The sequence below is a fragment of the Pyrgilauda ruficollis genome, unplaced genomic scaffold, assembly GCF_017590135.1.
Source record: "Pyrgilauda ruficollis isolate IOZ18807 unplaced genomic scaffold, ASM1759013v1 scaffold3, whole genome shotgun sequence".
Taxonomy (NCBI): domain Eukaryota; kingdom Metazoa; phylum Chordata; class Aves; order Passeriformes; family Passeridae; genus Pyrgilauda; species Pyrgilauda ruficollis.
The window spans coordinates 18,581,412-18,603,888 of record NW_024524377.1 but is presented as its reverse complement, the minus strand read 5'-3'; the positions used below and the strand labels follow the sequence as shown (position 1 = coordinate 18,603,888).

Here is a 22,477-nt window from a genome sequence, read left to right as displayed (position 1 = left end):
CGGATTCCAGATCCATGGTCCGTGGCATGATTATCTGCTCCACTCCTACTTTGCAAAGAACAGCTGTACATGTTAGCTCTAACTGCATAGGGGAGGCAGAGGCTCAAACATGACCTACAGCTTCCACTCTTTATTGCACTGCCATTACCTGCACTACAGTGTCTTATTGTTTCTTCCCTGTTTTGTTCACTCCTTGTTTTAAAGGTTTTTACATCTTCCTCTGAGGAAGCAGTGTTTGGTAGCACAAGAATCTAAGGGAAAAGCCCAGGAGCGCCTCAAACCAACAACAGAGAATAGTGGGCAAGCAAAAGAAAAGAGAGTTTGTTTCAGGCCAGGTTTCAAAATTCTAAGTAGGTACTTTCATTTATTTTTAGACCTTTTTTTGAGACAGACAAATTTATATAGATGTCAGTGGCTCAAGAAAACTTAGCAGAGAAGAAACTCACCTTCATCACTGCCCCTGATAGGCTGGCGTTTCTGTGCTCTGTCATCACTGGTGTTGAACAGCTGCAGAAGAACTTTGTGCTGAAAATGAATCATTGATACTCACATTAATGCAAGAATAAACATGTGGTACACATGAACTACAATACATCCCTTATCAATGGCAGGTATAAGAGTAGCAATGCAAAATCTGACAATGTTAAAAGCTATCTCTCAATGTGTTTTTTGAATATCTCCATGACTACTAAAGAGAAGATGCTTATGAATTTGCTTGCTTAAGATTTTACTTGAGAAAATGAACAAATAAATTTTCTTACCTTCTTTTGTGGTGCTTTAGGTTCTTCAGAACTATAAAAAGATAAAGGATAGAATATGCCATATGAATATTTCATATGCAATGAAATATTGCCTGGAAGATTTTGTGTACAAAATCACCTATAGAACATGGACCACTTGTCAAACTAGCATATCAATATAATCTTATTTACATATGAAAAGACTAAATGATACCACAGTTAATCTATGACCAAGGAAGAAAAAATATTATACAAAGTTCATGTAAGCAGGAAATAAGCTTCTGTCAATCTCCCAGTGAGGGTACAGTGTTTGTAAGAATGATGTGGAAAAGGGGGCCATAGACAATAATTCAAATAAGCTTGCATGCAAAGTTTCAATTTCATATAACTGAGTGTCACTCACAAAATTGCTTTTTAATAGATAAAACCAATAAATTTTCTTCATCAATTTACTGAGGAAAAGGGCAGGGGAAGGAAAAAAGCAAAAACTATGCTTACATTTGCTTTACAATTTTCTCTAGCTCTGGAAGTTGCTCCTTTAGTGCTGCAATCATTCTGGTATCATCTGATACAGATACATAAAATTCCTGTAAATGATACAGAATAGTCTTTAAATAACTATAGGGGTAAATGAGTAGTACTCAGGAGAGAGGATTATGAGATGACATCTGATAGCTTAATGATTATAAAGAATGATAATCTGCATAGAGGAACACATGCTGGGCCCAACCCTCTATTACTTCTACTTGTTTACCTCCAGCTGATTTAAAGCAAGAGTTATACATGCAGAAGGGAAGCTTGATGAGGTTCCTTAGCTCACTCTGTAACCACTGGCTGCCTGTGTAAAACCTGCATTTTCACACTGTCAAGGATAAAGCCTAAAAAATCCAAAAATAATCTAGCATGGTAGGTTTTTTTATTCATTGCTGTTGTAGTCTTTAGTGCTTGATTTGCTCCTGAGTCACTGAGTCTGAGCTACTCTAATCCATTACATTACAATCCATTACCCACTTTTAAACCCTCCTCAAACCTCTTCCTGTTATATCTACATAAAACTGTCCCCAAGAAGGATCTCTGTGCTTGCAACTAGTGATTGTTCTTGAACTTCTGGACTAATGAAAGTCTGTGTCATCTCCAAAGCTTGAAAAGCTTTCCCATGTGGGGTGTCTACCACTCTTAAAGCCCCTCTCTGTTCCACTCTGCTAAATGTTAGATTCAGTTTTAAGCTCTTTAGGACAAGAACTTTCATTCAGCCAGTAACATATGGGATTCTGTTCCATAAACACCATATATAATAAGAATGGCAATCCCAATCATTTAACATTACATTGGCATTCTTATCTTAGAAATCCAAGGATATGGCAGCTACCACAAAGCATTTACAAGGGTTCTGAAAACAAAGATCTTAAGTTCCAATAGCTGCAGTACAGCTTTCATTCAAATGAAAAGAAATTTTGGTTCTGTAGAGTGGCAGCCCTCCAGCTCCTGCCTGGCACACCTCAAGCAGGCATAAACAGCCCTCCAGTTCAAGCTGTAGAGCCCCTGAACCATGCAGAAGAAAATACTGGAAAAAGCAAATTCAGCTACTGCTATAACACAAGGTACTCATGCAGTGCTTTGAAAGGGATCTGCAACACTATTTTCAGAGGTCCAGAGGCTGGCAGTGGTTCAAACACTGTTGTGGTGCCTTTACTGTCTGCAGCCAAACCTGATCATAAAATGAAATAAACTTTGCACTTTGAAATGATCTCTTTCACTTCAGTGATACAATGACTCCTTTATACCTCCAAAAAGGCCATTGCTGCTTCATCTTCTTGCAGTAAATCTCCATATAACGCGGCCCACTGCAGAACCAGTCGAATGACTCGCCTTTTATTGTTGAGGGCATAATCCATTTTCTCCTGCTCTGTACCCTGAGAAGGCTGGGCATGATAGGTGCCCCAGTGTCAAGGAAAACATGAGTGATTGAAAATATCAAACCCAGTATGAATTCACGAGCAACTGACTTCCAACAAAACACTTTCAGGGTGCCCAAACGTAACTTTCCAATATACACTTCTAAATTCTGACATCCACTAGCATAACAATTTGCAAACTTTTCATGTTAATACTAAAAAGTAAAATGAAAGTGAATTTTCTGAAGAGCACAGGAAGGATCACAGTTCCACCACAGAGATGGTTGCTGTAGGGGAACAGAACAGAAATGACACTTGGAACAACGAAGAGGATTAACCATGGAGGCTGAAGAAGGATATTTCTCTGTTCCTCTTCAGAAACAGCTGAAGCAAAAGAAAAATGCCACTTTGTGTTTATTAACAATTCCAATTTTCCATTTGTGAGGAAGAGTACCAGAATGAACCACCACTGTTATTCCTTTTGTTTTTTACAAGTTATTGCAACTCAAAATGAATCTCAGGCCCACTAAGGGAGGGGGACTTTGACATTTACAGCCTAAACTGACTATAGAAACATAGGGTAAAATAATAAATTTTCTAGGAGCCTCATTGTCATGAGGAAATCAGACATTTCCACTATGTCAAATAAAGTGTATTTTGAACATAATACTTTGTGAAAAGTTGTTTTTTGATGAACAATAAGAAAAAAATTGAGAACATTTCATTGACCTTTTTAAAGGCAAAGTGTCAACATTACAAAAATAGACAAATAGCTTAAAGGCCAAAAATAACATTTAATGAAAGAAAAAAAAAAAAAAGAAAAAAAGTAAAGGCACAATGGGTAATAAATTGAGATAATTTGGGCCTTTAACATGTCATAATGAAGTATCTCCAGAATAAACAGGATATGACAATTTGTGTGTCTATTTTTCACTGAAAAAAGTTTAACAATATGTATTTCAACTGTTCAAATAAACTGACAGCTGAGTGGAAAGTAAGCACCAAATGAGTCCAGTTACATCTTCAACTTTGCTTCCCAGTTACTGGAATTCTGATTCTGGGCTGCCTTGAGTAATGCTATTCACAATTACATAATAACATGTAACATTAAAATACTGACATACTCCCTCACAGCCATGTCCAGCATCCTTGCATCCTTTCAAGATGCACTTTCAGGTGCTGTACCAAAATATTTTAAAATACTAATTAGAAAAATAAAATTATTAATGAGGAATACAAATTATATAAGATATTTATTCTAAGCTTCTAATTTAGAAAAATTTCTCTAACAATACTATAAACAAAATGCAATGGGGAAAATTATCTATTAAATCACACTTTGAAATGATCCTGTGGCCCAAAGCCCCTGCAGAGATTTGAAATTCTGTATCAGGGTTACTGGGGCACTCATTTGACTGACAAACTTTCAGAAATCTGCATTTTAATTTCATTTGGAAAAGTTTAAAATTAGTAGAGAACTGAACACAACAGTATAATTAAGGCAGAAAGTAAGTCAGAAGGTCATAAGAAGTAAATAATTCATTGTAAGTTATGTGCTGCAATGGCTTGGGGAGCAAGCTTAATATTCTACTGAGTCATTTTTCTCATGCCATATTTACCTTTCAAACACTATAATTATTTAATGTATTTTTACTTTCTTATTAACTGACTCACCACAGGCACTAGTAATTTTTCTGTATTTTTACTGCTCATTTGCATTGATTTTTATTAACATTATCACAGGGAAATTCAACGAAGGGTTCTCACATCTTTATGTGATCTTCTGGATGCAGCGTCACTACAGATTGCAATCTGAAATAAACTGTGATGTATACTTGCAACAAGTGTCAGATAATTGCAAAATATTTATCAACACCAATATGGTTAGAGCTCAATATATTTCTAATTTTCCCTAGCATATGCTAAGAACTTGAAGCAATTCTGAAGGCTGTTCTTCCCTGTATAGGAAGACCCAGCTACACCAGGAGCTGTGCAAGATCATTGCTACAACAGAATGCAAACTTTTTGGTGGCACAATGGTAAAGGAGAAATGTGCTGAAGAACTATCATCTACAGAGAGCAAAAGAGGAGCTTATACTTCCTAAGTATTTAGACAGTGGTCCTTGAAAGGTGCACCCCTGCACACATGTACACACTTGCACTAACCCAAGGTCACTTTTGGAGTTGCTGCGCTATTTCAGGTTTTCTTTCAGGCCTTGTCCTGCCTCCCTCTGACAAGCTGTAGCTCTGAGAGTTTATCCACTTCTATTCTGTGAAGAAGAGGGAAAAAGGAGCCTTGGTTCAACACACAGGACTTATATCCTGATCCAGGAGAGGGGAGCATGCTTTGCTTCCCTATAAAACAGAAGTGATTTTTTTAATATTACAGAATCGACATTCTTTAATAACTGAAAAAGACTTGGTGTGCCAAAGGACAGCACAGAATAAGCATGGAATCCACAGCAAGCAATAATGTTACTTGGACAAAATGGTGCACCTGTCCATTCCTTTCAGGATTAAAATAACTTACAAATTACTGCTGTAAAAGAAGTGAAAACCCAAATAATTTATACTCTGTATTGTGCTTGAAAGCACTTCAGTGGTCTAGCTCTACTCATACTTGCATGCTGCCAGCTAAAATAGTATCCTAAGTGGGTGAGGGAAAATAGACTTGTTTTGATTCAAAATTGGGAGCTGAAGCAAAAAGTTGCCGACTGAATCAACTTTTCTTCTTTTTCTGTTTCAATTTCCTCATTGAGCATAACTAATCTCTCCTTAGTCTCACAGCACTGGTGAACACTTTTGTAGCCAGTGATTTTGCTCCAAAAAGATGAGCTTTGTTAGGAACCTTTCAACTCTAACAATAAATTTCAATGGTACAATCAACAAAGCACAGTTAGCTTTTCCATATTCAGAATGGACCAAATAAATAATAATTCAGCTCCAGGAAAGCTAACACTAAAGCAGTAGGATACCAGTTACTTCCAGCTCCTCTCTGAAAAGAATTAACATGATGCTTGCCATGACCCACTGAAGTCCATGGTCTTAGCATCCTCCCCAGAACAGATTTAATCACAAGTGAGTATTTACCCTTAAGTGTGATTATCCTTAACTTTGATTACTAGAAAAGCTTTTCCTCTGTAAAGAATGAGGTACATTTTGCTTATGGGTCTCATTTTCCCAGTTGTTGGAGAGAGGTATTCAATTATAACTGAGGACAGAGAAGCCTGAATCTCAAATGGACTGACTGAATAATATGAGCTAAGTGAATCAGGACAAAAATCCCCAAACATTAAAAGTGCTGCCCTTTCTTCCCCTCTCAATGCTGTCAGCAACAGCATTTCATAATATTTTTGATATCCAAAACAATGTGATTTTGGAAAATGTATTTGTTTCAGGTGTGCGAACAATCTTCTACAGAGCAGTTTCATGGGTCCCAAAGGTTTTCAAAACAATTACTCTCCTCGCTAGGAGTAACACAAATGGATTCCCAAGCTTGCCAGACAAGGACACAATGCTCTATTTTGTGGTTTCAGGAGGTGAGCTTTCCCAGATGTCACTCGCCCCACTGAGCTTGAAGGAAAGCACTTTCACACCACTGCGATTAAAAAAAAATAAATAGGAAGCTGAAGTTGTTATTATACCCCTGTCAGAATTCTATAAAACAGAAAACATTATATGTTTATTTAATGTTCTCAGTCACTTGATAGCTTCATGTCACTGTGCACAAGGAAAACTCTCTGTGTCCAACAGCTCCTCAAACTAAACCATCTGCCAGTAATTGACAGATGGACATTTCTCAGACTCCTGTGAAACATGCAGAGGACGAGAAGCACCCCCAGCTCTCAATACTCTCCACTATTACGATTTCATCTCCTAGTATTCACATCCAATTGAAGTTTCTTGCAGTTTGTTTGCATTTGCTATAGACTATTATTACAGATTATTACTACTTTTTCATAACACTTATGACAGTGCCTAGGAACTACTTACCCACTGGTCTACAACTTCAGGCAGCCTCTTGCTACAGGCAGTTCACAGTTTGCAGTCTGTAAAGTGGACCACTGAAATCACTAAGCCATAACTATCCCAGTTAAAATGTAGATGCTGTAGTTCAGCAAAACCCAAGAAAGACAGGAAAGATACAGGAAGAGGAACTCAAACTTTTATGTAATTTTACTTATTTGGTGGAGGGACAGTACGTTTATTTCCCTTGGAACAGTAATCAGCACAGGAAATACAGAGTTTTCATGGTCTGTACTGTATCTCATCATGGGTATCTCATCACTATCCATTTCAGAGTTGTTGAGCTATGGACAGCTGCTAGTCAGACACTGAGAATCTACTCACAAGGCACAGCCTCCATGGGACATGATGTACTTCTTGAGAGAGGGAAGCTTCACTTTTGTCACTGATAGGTATAGTGGCTAAAGAGACTTAACTTTTCTCTTAAAAAAGGATATTGTGCCATCAAGGCTGGGCAGAGCTGACTATTTGGCATAAAAACACAGTGCATCATAATAAAATCATTTAAAACAGAATCTGTGAAAAAAAAAGAGAAAGAAAACAGTCAATTAAGCCTCTGCAAACAGCTTGGGGGTGTCAAGGATGAGTTTTCTTTCACCTGAACTATCTTATTAGCCCTCTGCAGATAATAAAGTGGTCTTTTTGCACTTTCTTTGCAGGCATTAGGTACAAAAAAGGGTAATGAATAAATATGAGCTAAAATATTTATCTTTTAGTCTTGTCTGCATGAATTTTATTGCATTAATTTTATTGTTAACAGGCATTTGCTAGTGTCAAAGAGAAATCTGGCACAGCAAAAAGCCCCGCATCTGTGCTGAAGTGAAATATTGGGATATACTTCTCTACAAGTGTGGAGTTCTAGGCAAGGAAGAATTAGGCCTTTCACACCTAAAAAGAGCTTAAGCAGTTACAATGCCAGGCAGCACACTTAGTATGGCCTACACAGGAAAAGGCAAATAATTTAATTCTTTGCTGATTTCCTAGCACTGAGTAGAATGCTTAAAAGAGGTAAATGGTCAGTCAAATTTCTGGGCTTATTTTGATTCAAAGGTATCACAGCTGCTACATTTACATTAAAATGTTTATGAACAATATGACTGACATTTTCTCTGGCAAAACCCAGCATGCTATTTCTTTCTGTGGTAGTGCTGGTGTAAATCCCAGTTTGCCTTATCTTTGTATTTGTTACAACAAGAAGGATTTATAAAGCCTGGCTGCAGAGGCCAGAATGAGTTTGGCAGGCTTATATGGAATCACTGAGAAACAGTGAACACAATACCCCAGGGCATTATTTCTACAGTGCAACTTTTGAGATAACAGAAACATTTACAAACATTGTAAGGAATGGCAGAAGAAATATGAAGACAATTGTGCAATATAATATTACATCATTGCTTCCACTTCCTATCTCTCAGTTGACAAAACTCACCTCTGGAAAGGCAGCACTTTTTCAATGTAATACCAAGAGCAAATTGGTTTTTAAATACTCTTAAATTAAAGGAATGCATAAACAATAAATTCAGTTTTCCAGCATTCTGTGATCCTATATCCTAAAATTAACTTCATGAATTGTGACACATTATATTGTATTGGGATATAGGTACAATCTTGTCACTAGATGCTTTGGCAAAAATTTTAAAAATATTTTTAAAATTGTTTGTTTTTAAAAATATATAATACATGCATACTGCGGATGGCAAACTTGTGATTATATGGCTGCAAGCCTGAAGAACAATATTCTGCTTGCAATTCTAGTTAACAGGTATCTATGAAAAGGATCCCTTTTATTTCTGTCTTTAAAGTAGTGAAAACGTACACTTTAAAAGGATTTCTGTAATTTTTCACTAATTCCACATTTATGGACCACTATACAGGTTTCTCCAATACTATGAGGTCAATAATAGATTAACTGGATTTAAGAACACTTTTAAATATATACTTAGTAGACATTTATAGTGCAAATAGAACTTGCAAAAGCAATGTTACATAGTTTAATATATGTCTATGCATTACTTTATCAGAATTATGAGAACTTTTTGTGTCTGACTTTTCAAAAATGAAAATACTTACTAAAATGTAAGTCTGCAAATACCTATATCCCTAGATGTAAATTGTCTCTTTACACTAATGAAAAGGAGCCCATTAAGTGCAGATGCAGCAACCTGCATTCCTGGGACTTGGCCCATGCTATGCCAAGTCCTCCTTTGAGTAACAATTATTTTTTTCCTGCATATAGGAAAATATCACAAACAGAAAATTTAATTTTGATACTTTAAATGTGATGTGAAGATTTGAGAATACTTATACTAGCACAGTGTAATGTCTGGAGGTACCAAGCTATTTCACAGTGACCTCCAGAACAAGGAGTACCATTACTAATGGGGTGCTCTGTCCAGGCCTTATGGTTGTGCCTAATTAAAGTCATAAGTGTTGGTCTGGCACCTTAGAGGATTTTGCTGTTCTACTGTATCTTAAAGTACAAACACAAGAGAGCAGGCTTGGAAAAGTGGATTGCTATTTTTAATTCTGGATTTCCTTAATTCTCTTGGGGTTGTTTCAGAGCAGCAGACAGTTCTTCTGGGAAAAACCACCACTATAGGGGCTTTTCAAAGCAGTGTTCCCACAGCAAATCCATCTTATGGAGTAATAATAAAACAGCTTCTGGCATGTAGATACCTGTTGCTTCATTTAAAGTTGCTTCAAGGCGCATAGTTTCTAGAAAGTGCTCTAAAATTTTCTCTGGGGTTCCTGACATCACAATATACCTGAGGGAGGGAAAGGAGCAGTTAGCATCTCATAGCCAAAAGAGCTAAACAAGAAATAATTGTGTACCAGCAAGAAAATCAGGACTGCTGTGCTGCTGTGTGCCAAACACCTGCTCTGACCAGAATCTCTGTGTGCTTAGGACAAAACCCCTCACAATCTTTGCTGGCTTCCCTCCACAAACCTTAACAGTAACATTCTGCACCCTGCCCAAGGATGAGAGACAGCTCCCACCCCACACAAGTACTTCAGTATAACACCACCACAATCACACCACAATTACCAGAGCTGCAATGGTCCAAACTCAGAGAAGTACAAATAGAAATGCTCCTCCACTGAGAATAAATATCTCAGTAACAACAGCAACTTGTGGTTATTAAAGGGTCTTAACAGGCTCACTATGAGCCTGAAATAAAAACTAGTGTGTATCAGTGTCAGAGTAAGGAAACAATTTCCTTCAGCATCCCTGACACAGGTTGGTCTGGGAAGGTGGGGGCAGATAATGAAACAGCACACTGTATCTTCAAATTTGTGCAACACCTTGCATAGCTGAAGTGTTTCAAGCCAATAGACTGAGGATTGTACCATTTCCTGGAATTAATTTAGTGTAGTGAGAGAACTAGTGCAACAGCCAGGTTTTTCTGCTTCATGCAAAAGCACTGGCAAGATTTTAAGTACCAGCAGAATATCATGTGATATTGGAAAACTTGTCCTGTCATCTTTTTTTTCTCTTTTCTCACGGATCAGATTTTTTTTGTATTTCCCTCCATTCTTTCAATCTTTGCATCTTTTTTTTCTCGCTTTTTTTTTTTTGGAATTCAACTGATAAAGTATGAAACTTAAAAAAAATAAAAGAAAAAAAAAGAGAGAAAAAATCCCTGAGAAGTGAAGATACTCTGCTCCTGCTGAGAAATAAGTGGTGGAGCTGAGCTCCTGGGAGCTCCTCCTCACTTTGAGCACTGACCGTCACAGTTCTTTTACCTGCCAACCTCTTTGGAAGAACTGTATTGATGTCCCAAGAACACAAACACTTGTTAAGCCAGTGCACATTCTCACAGGGATACTAACCAAGTATCTAAGTGAGTGAAGCAGAGAAATCACAGGTTGCTGTACTCTGAATATGAAAGTGAAAATGAACAGTGAAGTGACTTGCAGGGCTGCTGAATTCATGCTGCATGAGTGTGATCACCCATAAAGAGTTAGATCTTGGCAGCGATAACTTCAGAGCCGGTCCTCCCAAGCGAAACTGCCACTGCTTGAAAGCACAGCTCAGGGAGCTGGGTAGGAGCTCTGTCTCCATAGAGGAGACACTGGAATCCAAACTGTAACCAAAAGGATATGTTCCCAAAATGAAGTTTCTCCCAAGGCCAAGATGAGAAAATTAGTTCTTTCCTGAGAAGAGGTGCCTGATAAGCTTCTCTTTTGGGCAGTCATTTTCAAAAGTACTGAACACTCAACTAACACATTCCAGTAATACATTCTGGAAATCAAGAAACTTTGGTAATTTTGGTTTGGTCTCTCAAACATAAATGTAGCCACTTACTCTATTTCCTAAGAAAAGAAACATTATCCTCAAACCCAGTGAACTCACTTTGAAAACTTTAGACATGAAGACACTGCCAACACAGTATTAACAAAGTAATCCAACTGGTGAAAAGCAGACAGTGAACCTTCAGGGTAACTTCTCTTTTGGGTAACTTACATCTTTTGGTCATAGTTATCAGCAAGAGCTTCCTTTCTGGCACATTTATAGCACCCAAAACCTGACCAAATGAGTAAAATATTTACAGAAGTGAAATTCTGAGCTTTACCTGAAAATATTCCTGGTATGTGAGGCCTAACTTAACCATTTACCATAAATATCTCTGGCTATTTTTATCAAATTCTGAAAAAGAAAATGTTAAATAATACAAGTAATGCTGGCACAAAGAGTTTGCAAGGAAGGCAGCGTTTCAAAATGGAACTTTCACTTTTGGAAGCATGAAAAATGTCTCAGACCCAAGAAAATGAATTTAAATCTCTGACCAAGTTGCTGTGCTTTGCAGTTGCTGATGCAAATCCACTGGCTACAGTCAAGTTCCCCTCATTTGGGCACAGAAAACCTTCTGTAAGACTACACAGTTACCTGGTAGCATAGATTGTTCTTCTAGATGTTTTAATAGATCAAGTGAAAAATAAAATAGAAGTTCCTGAAAAATGTGAAATGTGTATATAAAATGCAAAGAATGCAACCTTCACAGATCTTTATAAATCTTTGCATTCAGTCATGCAGATAAAACAAGTATATGAAATCCCAGATGAGATAAAAACTGTACTCAAAGTATTGCACAATAAATTGGCTCTTTTTTGAGAGAAAGTGAGGTTCAGGGTAAAGGATTCAAAACTTGTTGAAATCGTTTGAATGCTTCTGAAGAAAATTGTGTATCCATTTGCAAATAACACATTTACAAAGCCTTTAGGGGTTTTACCAAGGTTCAGAATGATAATAGCCTCACTCTACTCTTATCACAGTAGTATCCAAACAGAATTGTACTTTTTCCCTTTCAGTAAGAAAGGAAAATATAGTTAATATTGTTATTACAGTGCTAAGTTTTTCTTTAAGATAAGCTCTGCAACTTTCATTGCATGAGATCTTTGTATTGTATATAAATTGTTCATAGCAGCAAACTCTTCTTAGCATCTACAGAGCAAAATAGAAAGTAAAAATATCTGTACTTAACAATAAAACAATGTATTTTCCTCACATCTTTTACAGAGTAACTCAGATTAATAGGGTTTCATCAGTCTCCATGCTTAGTCTATTTGGAAGCTATTTCTTGAGGTAAGTATTTACACTGAGATCTTTGGGGAATTGTGTAAAGACATAGAGCTGGAGTGCTGCTAAAATGGATATATTACTGAGTATGGGGCATGTGCTGGTGACTAAAAAAAGAAAACCTTTATATGCACTGCAGTCTTCCACCAAAAGGGAATATGCTATTGTTTGGATGATAGTACCATTTAAAAAGGTTAATAATTGTCTGACATTTGCACTACTGAACGAAAACGTACTTGTGCTGCGGCTGTGAATTTCCTTGATTAGAAATTCTGTTTCCTGCTGGGATCTTCTCCAACACCAAGACATCTTGGTCATGTTCTTTGAGTCTTACTGTATTTGCTTCCACATCCTGCAAGACAAGTTACTTTTAATAATTGTGACTGCACTTGATTTGCCTGATTAGTTACTCTAACAAACTGCATGACTTTCAAACACGAAGTACTTGTGTTGGTTCTTTCTCTCTGTATTTATCAGTCTTTAGTCTGTTTTCCTCACACACAGAGCCAAGAATGAAGCACTGGCACCGAGGCAAGAAGCAGAGAATTATGGGAGAGGCTGGAGCAAGAGCTATATTAAAAATCTCCATATTATGGAGATGTCAAATTAAAAAAAAAAAAAAGTTTGCTGGAAAAGCCTCTCCACAACTTGCCATATATAACGTAATCTCTATTCCCACTTATATGCAAACACTATTTTCTACAATCTGACTTTTCTCTAAAATAAAATAATAATAAAAAACAAGAAAATAGCACTTAAGACTAGGAAGTCTTAGCTCAGTAAACTGTTCATTTTCTACTACCAGCTCACTCAGAGTAGAAATGAAAAAAGTTAAGTATAATGCACATTCAAAAACCACAGGTAAAAATTAGTAAGACCATGGACTTGGATCTTTGAATTATAGACCAAAGTTTAATCAGTTGTAAGTCTCCACAGCCAACCCAGCCTTACTCCCAAAGGGATCCTCATTCCTTTTTGTACAGTAACCACAAGCCATATTTCTAGTGGAGCACTCTTTCGGGACTGGTTTTATTGCTGCAATACTGGGCATATATAGGTTCAAATACAGGATGGTGCTAGTTTTGAATTCCTCTACTATGAATGACCACAAAATAGCCTGAATTTACAGAATTAAAGTTAAACTTTGGAACACATTTACCCCAAAATGAATAAATGTAAAATTAGTCAGGGAATATCTTTCTAGAGTTCTCTGATAAAGACATCTGTGTGAAGACATCTGTAACTTACGCCATTCGCCACTTGATTCTGCTTTGAAACTCTTGAATTTGATGTATCTGACACTGACCTACGTGGGAGAAGGGGTGACCTTGTTTTTTTTCAACATTTGGACAGAATACCACTACGAAATCCTGAGCAGCAGGAGGAAAAACTGAGCAAGGCAAATGCTAGATTATAGAATGTGAGAGACAGAAGATTCCATTTGGTCATATTTTCATGTCTGAGCTGAGAGAGGAAAGGCAATGAACATATTCTTTATGTGACATTCTAGACTGTCTCATCTCTGTTCCACAATGAGGCATACCACAAACAAAGTTATTAATATTAATATATTCATAGAAATGCCAGCCTCTAGAAGAACTTGCAAGTTCTGACATCACACTGAGGGCAGCCCTTTCCACTCTTACCCTAAGGATCCTGTTGAAGTCCTCCTTATCTACCCTCAAGAAGTGGCAGTTGTCTTCCCGAAGAACAATGGATGCTGCTCTGGGAGCATCATTCACAAGTGCTAACTTGCCAAAATCATCTCCTTCGTGTAGAGTACATACCACACCCTGCACAGAGCAAAACATTTACACGAAGAAACCCATCATTACTCTGGATTCTATTGAAAGTCCTTGTACAAACACTGGACTTCACAATCAAACACCAAAATAAACTATTTGGCAGGAAATCAACAGCCAAAATAATGACTAGGAAACAATACTTGATAGCTGGTTATTACTATTACTAAAGAGAGGCAAGAACAGAAAAGAATCAGCTTGCTCTCTGAAATTGCATTCAGCTTGAAGGACTCTTCTCAGCCTGCTGAAGACAGAAAGTTGTCAACTATTTTGTTTTTTATTTATAGAGGCCCTAAAAAATAAAATCAAATTTGCAGAAGTAACATAGAACAACACATCTCCAGCTGTTGTACATCAGCAGCGCTCTGTTTCCTCCAATTCACAGTAACAGAGGATCTGGCCCTCCCAGTGATGTAAAAAACATGGCTAAATATGTGTTACTTAGGAACAGACTTATCACTAGGGCCCTTGTGATAGATTTTGGTGAAATGCTTTGTTTTCAAATGGAGGATTCTCAGTCACTGAATGAGAAATCAGTGAGGAGTAGGGTTTAAGACTCAAGGGATTCCTGTGTACCAAGATCTCCTTTTTTGCCTTGAAAAATCTCTCTCATAAACAGGAAATTTAATAAAGATGCTTTTTGGTCTATGGCTTAACTAAAATGAATAGTTGAATGAAAATGAAATGAAGCTCTTCCAATAAATTTGGAAGAGCTTCAACCAACCCGAGAACCACCAGTCACAAAGCAGTACTTTTGTCAGACATGCATGAGAGCAGTTAGTCATCCAAATGCATGACAACATGATGGTAAAGGAATGGGGCAAAACCCCCATGAGAGAGAAGTCTGGCAATCCACCAAATTCCAGCAAATTACTTTATCCTAAAGATACTGATGTAACTCTGATGGATTATAGTCAGAAACTGTGTAATATATCCCAAAATTATAGAGCAATCTACTGAAAGTATAATCAGTGAAACCATTGGATCATTTCTTAATAAAATTACAATCTATTTGTTTTGTCAGACAAAGCAATTTTGCTCTAAATTAAACTGTATTCCTTCAAAGTTTACTCTTACAATTTCAATAATAACAATCATATAAAATAGCTTCTGAAAAAATACCTTGCCATAAATGACTACGTTTACTGATCCCTTTAGGATAATGTACCAAGAAGTACCTTCTTCTCCCTGATTAAATACTACAAGAGAGAAAAGATTTCATGGTTAGAATATAGTTATTCAAAATATAAATGGGCCAGATTCTTCACCCAATAAAATTCAAGGTAACTCTATGGGCATATAAATGTCTACCTTATAAAAGAGCATACTATGATTTTAAGAGCAATTGCCTTCAGAATTTAGAAAAATGATTCATACCCATATAGTTACTTTATTACACTGATGTGAAAGTTGCTTTTCTTTTCTATGACAGCTCCAACAACTACTTTATCAATATGTCAGGTTATCAATTACTAATTAGCACACAGGTAGAATCCCACTAGTAGCACCATGTTCTAACCCAGTTTTCTAGTGACTGTGAATTTAATATTCATTTGCTAAAATGTCTCAGTACTAACATGCCTGAGTAATCTACCATTTTAAATGCTTTATTTTGTGCGGGAAGATTTTTTTTAAAATACAGGATTATATTAAAATACATTTTAAATAGAGATTGGTTAAACCAAAAATTCTAGATAAAAGCACAACCAAATTGTAAGTGATACATACACTCAAGCAAGGATACAGAATTAATTTTGGTACTGTCCCCGCATTTGGCAACAGACTAAGCTAACACTTATTACCCTAGGTTTTAAACATGAAGTGACAACCAAGTTTGTAGAATGCATCCAAGTTTTGTTCTTGTCATTTAAACATTAGGAATTTAAATATTCATAGCACAGGTGAGAAAGAGTTCTGACAGGATTCCATTTACTTACAGACTGTTCCTGCTTTGGGATGTGACTCAAAAATGAGGACACCTGCTAATTCCCGTTTTACCTTAAAATAGAAAGAGAGATTACAGTTATTATATGAATCTCATTCCTCCTGGGGATGAGGTCACATAATACAGCCCCATTGTACTTTCCTTCCCTCTGCATCATTGATCAGTCATTGGTCTGCTTCACTTGATCTCCTAATTCCTATTGATTGGCTTTACAGAGCTACATTTCCTGGCTCCAAATGGCTCAGACAAGGGCATCTTTGAGATATGGGTCTCCACATCTTTGTACACACACATGTGAAATGGTCATCAACAAGACAGGAAGTTTCAAATGGTAACAGTTAATCTGTTACAGAAGATAGCTAGCCATTGTCAATTACTCCATGGAAGTATTCCTGTTGTTTCCTGGGGAATCTGGTTCAGACTGACCTAAGTCTGTGCTTCTGCTGTGTCAAGCTGGGAGGCACAGCCACCTGGACTTGCTGAGTCCCCTCTCTGCCTGACAGCTTCCCAGGCAAAGCATCCAGCTCAGTACCTCTTCCAGGAACTGGAGAATGTGACACCGCCCTTGGTGTCAGCCGGCTCCTTGCTGGGCTTGTTTTGCCCTTGGTGTGATTAGCTCTGGCTGACTGGGCAGTTGTCTCTGCCAGTAGTGAGACACTGCTTACAACTGCTTTTTGTCACTGTAACTGCCACAAAATAGCAGTAGCACTGGGAATCTTGTATGATCCTGAGTTCTTCTGTGTTTTATGTTTCTCTTCATACAACCACAAGTCTCCAAGAACTTAGAGGCCAATTTCCAACCAGCAGGATTCATTTATTTGGAGAATGTCAGCTAGTGACAAGCCATTTATCAGAGGTACTACCAAGTAACTTAACCACGCTAAATACAGATCAAAAGCTGGCCTCAACATCTATTTAGTAGTAGTATTTTCACACCACCATCTCATTTGTTTAAACTAAAAAAAAAAAAATTTAGACCACGAAGAAAGACTTGGGAAGGAACTTTCAAATTCTGGCCACAATCCAAATGAGAATCTGATGGCTGCATCTCCTAAGATGGGTGGAAAAATTTGGGCACTGATGTGCTTAAAGGCATCCACCCAACCTTGGTACTCAGGCACCAAGTACAAACATCAGCCACCTCTCCTAGAACTCCTTCCTGACAATCAGGGGAAAGCACTCCCTTTTTGAAGCCTGGAGTAAAAGAGAGATAAATAGAGGTGCTTGGACAGGTTTCTTAAAGTACACTGACCAGTGAGGTCAGTGTACTGACCACACTCAGAGGCCTGTGATTTCCCTAACACTTAGTTTACCAAACTCCTTTGTAACTTCTGCTCAAAGGCAATGATACTTTCATAAGGCCAGGAAATACAACCCCATTAGCACTGTTCTGCACACAACAGAGAACATTCCTATCCATTTATGTCCTCAGATGTCTTCTCAGTTGATTCAGTCATTGGCCTTTGCTGTGAATGGATCCACTTGATGAAGCCCAAGGTTTGACTTGTTTTTAACACTTTATTATATAATTGTTCTTCATTTGTACATTAACTTCACAGGCTTCTCTAGCAGGAATTAGTTCACCATGAGACTTGAGCTTTATCTGTTTTACTTTCAACTGCTTGTGGCATATCAAGAAAACTTATTATTTTAGGAATTATGCCTTACTTAAAATAAATTAAACATTCCATTTCCTTTCAAGTTAATTGGTCATTAATCTTCTGGTTCATAGAAGCAATGCTGTCTGTTGTTCCTCTGAAGATTTCCTCTAAGCTAGTCTTAGTTTCCATCTTCTTTAGTTCATGATGCACATAATAAGCTGACATTTCCAGATTCTTACTAAAAACATGGAATCATCTGTACTTCAAAATGCCAAGTATTTTCTGCAGTTTATATCACTTTCCATACTTGTACCATATGGTACTTGCTGTGGTATCTGACCTCAAGTCTGATTTTCTTCTGAGCTGAAAATATTTTGTGTTTCAAATTTTTTTGTTCTGGGTTATGTCCTCAGTTTCGAGAATTTTCTCCACTCCATCTCAATATCTCTCTATCTTGGTAGTTTCTTTTGTTTAACTTTTAAATATCATTTCTGGATCTTTCTTTAATTACTCTTTTCCCTACATTCCAGGGATTTTTAAGGCTTTTGGATGTCTGTTCCCATGCTGAGGAATAGATCCAGTGCAGGTAACTCTGCAGGTTCCTTGGTTTGCAAGCTGCAGAAAGTCTGCAGACTGAGCTCTGTGTGGGAGCCCAGAGAGACAAGAGGCCATGGACTGCCAGCTCTCTTCATAGCAAATGGCACAAGTGGCACCAGCCAGCTGAATGGACACTGGGAGACACAGCAGGAGCACAGGACACAGGAAGAAGGGTGAGACTAGTGAATGCTTGGATGGTGAGAGGATAAAAGCCATGGCATGTCTTTATTGAGGATCCTTCCTCAGAGGCACCAGCTTGAGCTATTTCTGTGTTACTACACTGTGATTAAATTGCTTTATGGAGCAAGACATACAAGGCTCTGCTATGGGAAACCTGGGGTGGAAGCAGTGAGGAAACCTGGTCTGGCTGTGTGAGTGGGGTATGTGCAGGAGTCCAACAGGACCCTCTAGGTCACTGGAGCTGCCCCCTGTGAAGGGGCTCCAGCCCCAGAAGTGACAGTCTCTGGTGCTGGGAGTGTGACTGCCAGAGTCTCACAAATGGCCAAACTGGGAAATTTCCTTAACACCAATGTGATTCAGATACCAAAAGTGAATGCCTACCTTTTTTGAAAAACGTAGTTCAGGTTTTTATATGTTTGCATGGAGTAGTATCTTTCTGTAATGCAGCTTCATAATTAGCTGCATCTGTCCAAGCTAACTGAGAATGACTGAAAATTACAAGAGATTCTGAAGAAGGTATTGTCAAATATGGATTTACATTCTGACTGGTTTCCTTTTTCTGAAAGCATCCACATGTTATTGCTACCAAATAAAGTGCTATTCAGCTTGTTTCAGTTGTCTGCACAGCATATCAATGATGGTGAGACCTTAAACAGATGCATTCTCCTGTCCATTCTATTTATCCTTGATTCTCTGTGCTGTTCTTGACCACTTCAGGGAGAAAGTGTCTGATGAGCTTTCTTTCACTCAATGACCAAACTCCAACCAGCAAGCACTGCACAGTGCACCTTTCTCCACATTGCTATTCCTCCTCCTAACTGGTTCAAGCCAAGACTCCTTACAGAAATCAGTTCTGCAAAATTCAGTAGCACCAGTACCTTCATTTACACATGGACAGGGACCCAGACAATGGTACCTGTGCCAAGTGAGGGGTTGTGCAGAAAAACTTGGAAGAGAATTTTATCTGATATCAAATAGACAACCTACACCTCTACAGTCCTTGAGTGAATCTCACAGACGGAAAAAATTCTTTGCATGGAAACTATAAATGAAAATGGTTACAGGCTCTCCAACTTTAATAAAGTCAGAAGTAAAACCAGAAGTAAAAATTGAGCCTCCCTTTAGGTGATGAGTTATAATTTTTAAAATTACTTACTGTGGTAGAAAGGTGAGATAAGGCCTTAATGTGGAGGAGTTCTTCATATATAAATTCTAAGTCATCTACAGTTCTCTGGCCAGGGCTATAGAGAGAAGATAAAAGGGATAATTAAATGCAATAAATGTCCAAAAGAAATACTTCACAGAAAGACAAAACAACACAAAATGCTGCTGAACTGTCTAGTGAAGTGTACATCTTCACTAAACAGGGACTGAATGATGTTTCTGGCTGGAGGACTGAAACACACAAAGGATGGAAGCTCTGAGAATGCTACCTGAATGACACTAAGCAGCAGCCATGGCAACCACCTTAGAGAGATCCTGATTAGGCAGCTTTTCTGATTAAATCAAGTGTTCTATGTATGTATAAAATGGTCACATAAATCGGAAATAGTACATAAAGATTTGTTCCTTTCAAAAGGACTCCTGTGAGCTGGACATGCACTATTTTTCACATGCAGTACTAATTAGTTGTAGTTAACACAGTTGTAGTGGTTTGTAAAGAAGTATGTGAACTTCTGCTGAACAAATTGGAGATGCAGCAGTGCATCCTGGAGGACAGCTAATGACTGCTCTGCAGTTAATGCTGAGTGCTGCTGTTTAGTCACAAAAGTAAGTAAGAACCACTCAGTAGTTTCAGCTTCTCTCACTGAAAAATACAAGAAGCTTGTGCTAGAGAAGAATTATTCCTTCATCAATGCATTGATGAAGGAATAATACTTCTCTAGCACAAGGAGTAGTAAGGAGGCTGGCACTGTGGCTGAAATACTTGCATTTCTGTAACCTACTCAAAATTTTCTGATTGCTAAAGAAGGACACAAATACCGTGGGGACTGCAGTGTGTCAGAGATGCCTTGGAGGATCTAATAAACAGCACACAGGAGGAGTTGTGGGAGCTTGATAATAACTCCCAATCTTTTTCTCACTCACAAGATTCTCTTCAGTTACAGTATCTACTACAATATTATTTTCTAAAAGAACAATTTCTCCTGTCATATAACTTCAGACAGCACACTGGAGTGACATACAGACACACCGGAAGAAAAATTCCTTTAAAACATTATTTCAAACTACTTTTATAGGACTAAGTCCTTCCAAACAATATGGTTTATATTTGTGAAAAGCAGATTATAAGTAATTAATTCAATGGGCCAAGAACAAAAGAAAAGAGCAACAAAGATGTAAGGGAGAGGATGGAATGGGATACAAGAGAGGAAATGGGATACAAGAAGTCCAGTCTGGGGGCAGGAGTTTCAAATGAGAAGGTTTACGTCCTCCACCATCAGAACAAGCACAGTTCTAAACCCAGTTGTCTGAAATGTGTGGTGTCAAAACGATTAACAGCACAATTTAATCTTTGGACAGCCCTAAAAGAAAAACTACAATGATAGAAGTTTTCCTTTCTGATAGAAGTTTTCCTCCTAAAATGTCAGCATTACAGGAGACTAGCACCTAGAAGATCAGGAAAGTCATATGAAGAAATACTGTGCTCTACAGATTTTCTGCCTAGTCCCCTCCTGATTCAAGAGTCTGAATACATCTTGTGTGAGACACACGAGTACCCAGCTGTATTACTCTGGAGTTATATTGCATCTTTTTACAAAAGTAGCTGGATGGAGACTTCTTTTGGATGAAAGAAGAACTGAAGAAGTCACAGAAAACATAAGGAGAACCGACATCTCTGCTAAGCAAGCTTTATTTTTCTTCTGTTCTTCACTTACCAATGACATGCATTTATCATTACCCAGATTATAGACAAATTTAGACTAAAAACCATTTTGGATTAAATTACTCTTTTCTCATACAGAATCAAACTATTAAGGGAAAACCAGAAATTGGTTTGGTACTGCTATGCCCTCTAGTGACTCAAAATACTCCACTGTTTCTGAATCTGGCTTGAAATTACAAGGCTGACACTCCTAGTGATTTATGCAGGGCAGCTTAATTAAGTACAGCATAAAACTAAGCCAGTACTAGCTAGCAAACAAAAAACTAAGGATTTTAACAAATAATAGGGAAGTAGCAACTTTAATTTTATTACATGCTTGCAAAACAAGTATGTCTAGGAAAATATAGTGTAAAAAATTAAGGAATTTCTACGTTAAATCAAAAGATAAAATGGATGATGTCTTACTATATGAGATCTCTATCATAAAGACAAAAGGACACACTCTTCCTTCAGCATGTCCATTTGCTTGCTATGTTAGCACACTGGAAGGACTGACAATCTGTAGCAGATATCTGTACCTAGTCTTTACTTCTGCTCCTGCAGATGTCACGTGGAGAGATATTAGACATCATTGTGTCTTTAAAACCTGTGTGGTGACCCACTGATGTTGATTTGTAGGATCCTGCTGTGTAAAGACCTAGTTTCTGCAGGGGACACATTCTAACAGCAATAGCTGGTTATAGAGCGGATAATAAATGGAATAGGTAGGGAACGAGGGTACACATTAATGGACAGAACTCAGGTGATATTAAGTGATCAATAAAAAACTGTTCAGTGCTTGGAGAATTTACCAAGGTCAGAGACATCGAGCTTCTCTGTGACTAGGATGTTGACAATAACATAGTACTTTGCCATTGATAAGCCACGTATGTCCAAGCAGTATCATTGATTATTTTTATTGTACAGCTAACCAGAAAATTCTCAGATAATAAGAACAAGGGAAAAGATCAGAGACCCCATAACATTGTGATTAAGTGTCAAATGCTCTCTACTAAGAAAAAAATGTGCTAAGTGAAGCCACCAAGAACATATAACACAGATTTATTATCTCAGTCACACTGCTAACTTACTTTAGGCTAGGGCATTAAAAAAAGAATGTAATCCATAACATTATCTGAGCTAAATACTGTTGTCGGATGAATACAATTCTTCCTTTAAAGATTCCTGTTATTATTGTGTTTAGCTTTGTATTATAGCATCCTATTAAATTAGGGTTTACCATCAGG

The 22,477-nt window shown here is 37.7% G+C and overlaps 1 protein-coding gene across 1 annotated transcript in view; it reads right to left on the bottom strand.

The window, feature by feature from the left end:
- RAPGEF4 (Rap guanine nucleotide exchange factor 4) overlaps window positions 1-22,477 on the bottom strand; it is a 144,283-nt gene that overhangs the window by 26,255 nt on the left and 95,551 nt on the right. The window contains exons 12-22 of the mRNA XM_041473406.1: window positions 19,521-19,605; window positions 15,979-16,039; window positions 15,164-15,240; window positions 13,886-14,032; window positions 12,476-12,591; window positions 9,338-9,426; window positions 7,099-7,177; window positions 2,525-2,675; window positions 1,239-1,327; window positions 762-792; window positions 447-525 (exon numbers count right to left, since the gene is read on the bottom strand). Of these exons, the coding sequence (XP_041329340.1) occupies window positions 447-525; window positions 762-792; window positions 1,239-1,327; window positions 2,525-2,675; window positions 7,099-7,177; window positions 9,338-9,426; window positions 12,476-12,591; window positions 13,886-14,032; window positions 15,164-15,240; window positions 15,979-16,039; window positions 19,521-19,605 (1,004 nt within the window). The remainder of the gene's footprint in view (window positions 1-446; window positions 526-761; window positions 793-1,238; window positions 1,328-2,524; window positions 2,676-7,098; window positions 7,178-9,337; window positions 9,427-12,475; window positions 12,592-13,885; window positions 14,033-15,163; window positions 15,241-15,978; window positions 16,040-19,520; window positions 19,606-22,477) is intronic.